Source organism: Myotis davidii, unplaced genomic scaffold (assembly GCF_000327345.1).
Source record: "Myotis davidii unplaced genomic scaffold, ASM32734v1 scaffold437, whole genome shotgun sequence".
NCBI lineage: Eukaryota > Metazoa > Chordata > Mammalia > Chiroptera > Vespertilionidae > Myotis > Myotis davidii.
The window spans coordinates 76209-82014 of record NW_006288605.1 but is presented as its reverse complement, the minus strand read 5'-3'; the positions used below and the strand labels follow the sequence as shown (position 1 = coordinate 82014).

The 5806-nt window shown below is 36.7% G+C and overlaps 1 protein-coding gene across 1 annotated transcript in view; it reads left to right on the top strand.

Moving 5' to 3' along the window:
* Nucleotides 1-1533, top strand: part of LOC102754058 (protocadherin-11 X-linked) — a gene marked incomplete at its 5' end in the record, with an annotated part of 285982 nt that extends 284449 nt beyond the window's left edge. Inside the window, one exon of the mRNA XM_006760385.1 lies at nucleotides 1440-1533. Coding sequence (XP_006760448.1) covers nucleotides 1440-1523 — 84 coding nt within the window. The remainder of the gene's footprint in view (nucleotides 1-1439) is intronic.
* Nucleotides 1534-5806: the final 4273 nt, after the last annotated feature.

Genomic DNA, 5806 nt, shown 5'->3' with positions numbered 1-5806 from the left:
TAACTAAACTTTTTCCAGCCCAGTGAAGCACCCCAACTTCTCTATCAGGTAATTGTCAGCAACACAGCAGTGAATATCAACATGAAGCGGATTATTATTGTAGATCACGCAGGAGAACAAAGGGTAAAATATTTAACTGCAGCAGTGTTTGACTATATTCTGAGCAGTGAGAAAACCTGAAGTCATTTTCAAGGTCCATCATTTCTTACTTCTTTTCAGCTGGGTCAAGTTTCTGGATAATGAAAACAAAATAGGATTCCACAGAGTCTCCTGTCTACCTACTTCAGGATTTCTGTGAGGATAAAATGAGATGAGGCATGGGAAAATGCTTCACAGACATTTGGTTAAAGTGTGAAATGTTTGCACCTGGCTATAAAGCAAGTCATGTTCCTGGGCTGAAGAAATTCCAAGCTGGCTAGTCACTAGGGAGAGGAAGCAGGGCATTGCTATGTGACGTCATTACCTAGTGCCCACAGCAACTGTTTTGGGCTGGGCTAGCCTGTGGGCCACATTTTGTGCCATGGGGCCTTGGCAACGTTGGCTGTGATTTGGTGGGCTGTTTCTCCAGGGTGGTGGCAGGCCTGTGTTCCAGTTTGGGGAAGCTGAGTGTTGCTTTTTCAGTGCCAGGTCAGTGGTGCCGTTTCTTTGTAAATGGCCAGTGCACGTCACAGCAGCTCCTGCGCTGAGCGGCTACCTCCCCTAGTGGTCAGTGTGTGTCATAGCAACTGGCCAGATGGACAATTAGCATATTAGCTTGATAGATAGATAGATAGATAGATAGATAGATAGATACCAAATGCTTTATCCTGTATATAAAAATTACATATGTAGAAAATGTTATAATATACATTCAATATTTTAAAGACAGAAAATATATTCTATGTCCTGAGGAAAATTAAATGGATACAGGTATAATCTTTTCAAGACCTTGATAATTATTCTAAGTTGGTAGGTTTTGATCTGTGTATCAGCTCATAAATTTATTGGCATTTGTAACATTTATTAAATATTTTTGCATTATAGCAAATTTGTGATGTGGCGGCACACACAGAATAGATTTAAATTTCAGACAATGGTTAATTCCCAAATACAAGCTATTAAAGCAATTGACTTGTAAAAGCATTGGATTGAAAGCCCCTCCAGCTTACATTTCAACCACTTAAATAGTTTAAATTGTCCTTTATAATTCCATTCATATGTCTAATTGAACTCTTAAATATAATACTGGAATGTAAACCCAATGAGAAAACTATTATTTTTTTATTCTCAGTACCTAGAGCTATGCCTATCACATTGTAAATTCGTAATAAATATGTTGCCTAGAAAAATATATTTACCTAGGCATTATTTAGCTATATTTGATGAATGTGTGCAATGCACTATGTTTTTTATTCTTAACCAACCACTTAAAAACATTTCTATTTTTTTCCCTTTCAAAGCCAATGAAGGAGGTTGTAAGATCTCACACCCCCATGAAGGAGACGACAGTGGAGGTCTGGGTGCATCCTCAACCACAGGTATGAAGTGAAAGAGTTGATAGTTGCTCTTTATCCTATTTAAGTGATTTTTATGAATGTATAAGAAACATTATTTTTTTAATTTTTATTTACTGATTTTATAATGTTTGTATTGCCTTTCTAAGAGAGAGATCAATTTATTATTCCACTTAGTTATGCATTCATTGGTTGATTCTTATGTGTGGACTGACCAGGGATCAAACCCACAATCTTGGCATATCAGATGATGCTCTAACCAACTGAGCTACCTGGCCAGGGTCTTGAATTATAAGAAATATTCTTAACCTGTGTTTCTCAATGTGTTTTCTGTGACGTTTTACTAGGTGGTTTTGTGCTTGACTCTAAAGTGACAATATAACAGTATATACATATTATTTTTTTAGTATGGTTTGATGACAATAATGGAGTTAATTTGTATAAACATTACTCAAAATATATTCTAAATGATTATCTATTCCATTCATGTTTAAGTTTACTTCTGAGTTTGTATATTGAAAATAGTTGAGAACTCATGTTTTATAAGATTACTTAAATTTAAGGTTTAGTCTTGTTAAAGAGAAAAACACAGGCCCAAACTGTTATCAGTGGAAGTGGAGTTCTTGGGGAGCCATGAGATAAAGAATTTCTGCAGGCCTCCACAGTAGGATGGGGCTTTGTGGAAAGCTTTATTGATGATGTAATTAAGCGGTTCCCCTCCAATGTCCCATCTCCCTCCATCTCACCATGGAAGAAGTCCAATCTTGTCTTCAGCAGAGCCAGAATTAAGGTCACTGCCCAGAATTTCTGTTCCATATTGAAGTCCAGTCCAGTCTAGCATCTGGCTACCTTATCTTATATTCACAGTGCAGTCCATTGTGTGTGGGGTTTGCACGGCCATGGGCCATGCAGAGCAAGAGAGCAATAAGTGTAAAACAAGAGAGAGAAAACTCTTTGTTTAGGGATTTTAACTTTCCAAGATTTCACTTGTTTCTGACCGGGTCCACTGCATAGCCAAACCATTATTCCCTAGACTAGACTGACGGGCAAACATTTTTCCTGCATCACGCCAACTTCACTTCACATTTGCCTATCTCCCCCTTCTCCTTCCAACAATCCACTACCAACTGGGGAAAAGGAGTGGTGTTAATCCCCTTTGAGGAACAATAGTGTGTGAAGCTGTAAGTTCCTGGTGAAGCTTCCCAGGTGACCATGCTTATAATGTCTGGCCTCCCCTTTGCTCTCTTCTGATTACTATTATTAATAAACTAGCTAATTATGATGATAAAAATGGCCCCATTCATGCTAAAATCCCATGATACTAAACCTAGATTTAATACCTGATCTAATTACAGTCCAAGAAACAGTATTAATCAACCAGTCTGGAATTTTCTGGTCAAGCACCAGTAAACTAATCTGTCATGATGTGCCCTCTCCATCCTCCATAGAAACAAGAGACAATCTGCATGATAAAAACCTCTCCCCTTCCCTTCCCGGAGAGAAAAGAGAGAAAAGATGTCTCAGACCAAAAATGATTATTTTCTTTTGTTAATAGTGCCTTTGATTGACCCTTCATCTTATTAAAACCTTCCATTTTGTACAACCCCTTGGAGAGCCCTTTGTTACTGACTAGAAAGTAATTGTCCACCTGTCCCAACGATAAACACCTAGAATTGCAGTAGAGAAAGATTGGCTATTTATTATGAATGGAACCACCCAGGAGAAAGGGAAGCTAATGTTCAAAAGCTTGGTTTTCAGACTAGGGGTTTTAGAGAGCAAAATCATGAGTCATCATGAGTAAGGAGTTTGGAGTTGTGGATCTTGCTGATTGGTCAAGAGTGAGGTAAGGGCAGTAAATCATTTCAAGTAGAGTTCAGTGTGGCTTCCCTCAGTCTGATTTCATCAGGACTTTGCCAGGGCTATTCTTTAGAGTTCAGGAGCTGTAACCCAACTTAGGCTATGATGTTATCTTTAGCTTAACAAAAACCCATACCTTGTGACTCTTAGTCAAGGCACGGCTATTTTTTCTGGCTGCCTCAGGAGTTAATTACTAGTAAGAGAAAGGGTCATAGCTTATAAGGCAAGGTGTAAAGAAACTGAATAGAGTGCTGGGGCTGCATAGTAAATAACAATTATGTATTAAATCACGAGCCTCGGTTTCACCTTCTACTTACTACATGGGATGCTACCTGATTAATGAATTTCTTAATAAAGCAAATTAGATCTTCAAATTTACTCCATTGAATTTTGTTTTTTAACAGGATAATATGAAGCAATTTGTTTTATGCTAATTGTGTGACTTTTAGTAAAATCTCATTAAAACATTAATCCAGGGGGAAAACAGTTTGAAATTAAAATAAGGTATTTTGAAGAATGCACTTTTATTTATTTCAGTCAGGACAGCTCAAAATGTTTCTAACAAATACAATCAAATCTGTTTTCTTAGTAAAGGCCTTAAGCAGACTTTAAAAAGAGACTGAAGAGACCAATGTCTAAACATTCATATGCTATTTGTTATAACATAACTGATTAAATTAATGTTGTTAATAAAGTATAGGTCCTAAATCTGACCCTTGGGTATCAAACTAAGATCCATAAATTTTATTCTACCCTATTAATTTAAAATGTATTTTATTTGTACCAAAGGGTAGAATTTGAGAATTGTAGATAAATACATATCTACAGTATTAGAAAAACAAACCAAATGGAATGAAAAGAAAATCACATGTTTATTATGAAATGATAATTTCATGTGTGCTTCTGAAATTCATGAAAGTCATGTGTTCAACAATTATAACATTCTACAATACTTTACAGCAATTATTTATGTTTTATGGGAAGAATTACAAAATTAATATATGCACAATGAGAAGAAATGATTAATTTTGAAAAGGTATATTTAAATTCATGAATTATACAAATTGTTACAAGTTTTAAATTCCTCAAGTCTTAATTGGTGAAGTTGGCTACATTTCCAAATGATTTTCAAGTCTTTTAACTCTGATTCCCTCTCAAGAAAAATGGAGAGGATGTGATATACAAAGTGATACAATGTACATCTAAATCCTTGATTGAGAGGTGATGATAGTCTTCAGAATGGAGTTTTAAGGAAAAGTACATAATTTAAAATTTAAAGTCCAAAAATTTGAACGACCAGTGTGACAGTAGGTATGACTGGAATACTCAAAAGTCATATTAAATTAGATATTGTTATGTAATAGCATTGCATCTGTGAAAAAGATGATCTATCAACAACATTTTTCATCTAACTAGTTACTTCTGAATGTATTTTACTAAATGGCGTACAGTATAATTGAGACCAAAATGCGGTGGTCAGGTCTGAAGTCGCTGTCTCACAAAATCAATGAATGCACTTGCAGACAGAAGTAAAGTTTATTGAGAGAAGCCAGTCCTATAAAAGGTGCAGCTGGGGTTCTAAAAGCAGACCAGTGTCCAGAGCTTCTGTTCCATGTTAAGCATCCAAGCTAATTAAAGCCCATTAGTTCATGTGTGGACTCCCACATGGCCATTAGCCACATGGGTGCAGGGGAGTATATCTCCTGCCATAGGAGAACCAGGAACCCAATGTGCCAGAGAGAGAAGAGAAATGTGCCAGAGAGAGAAGAGAATGTGCTTCTTGGTCTAGGGGTAGATAAGTGCTTTGCTCACTCCTGATTGGTTCTTTCAAAGAATTCTGCCATGGTAACATCCTTGGGATTAGTTACATGCCTCATTGTCTTGTGGTTGGTTATCTGTAAGCTGCCTGCCTTAGCAATATATATAATCTTTTATTTCTTTTATTTTTTATTGAAATTCTTTGTTTAAAGTATTACATATGTCTCCGTTTTCCCCCATTGACCTCTCCCCAGCCTTATCCACCCCCTAGTACATGACCTTACCCACCTACTGTCTGTGTCCATTGGTTATGCTTACATGAATGCGTACAAGTCCTGTGGTTGATCTCTTACTCCCCCCACCCTACCTTGCCTCCCCTCTGAAGTTTGACAGTCTATTGGATGCTTTTCTATCTCTGAATCTATTTTTGTTCATCAGTTCATGTTATTCATTATATTCCAGAAATGAGAGAGATCATGTGATATTTCTTTCTCTGACTAGCTTATTTCGCTTAGCATAATGCTTTCCACATCCATCCATGCTGTTGAAAATGGTAAGAGTTCGTTATTTTTTTTTTATAGCGTTGTGGTATTGCATTGTGTAGATGTACCACCGTTTTTTAATCCACTCATCTGCTGATGGGCACTTAGGTTGTTTCCAAATCTTAGCTATTGTAACTTGTGCTGCTGTGAATGTAT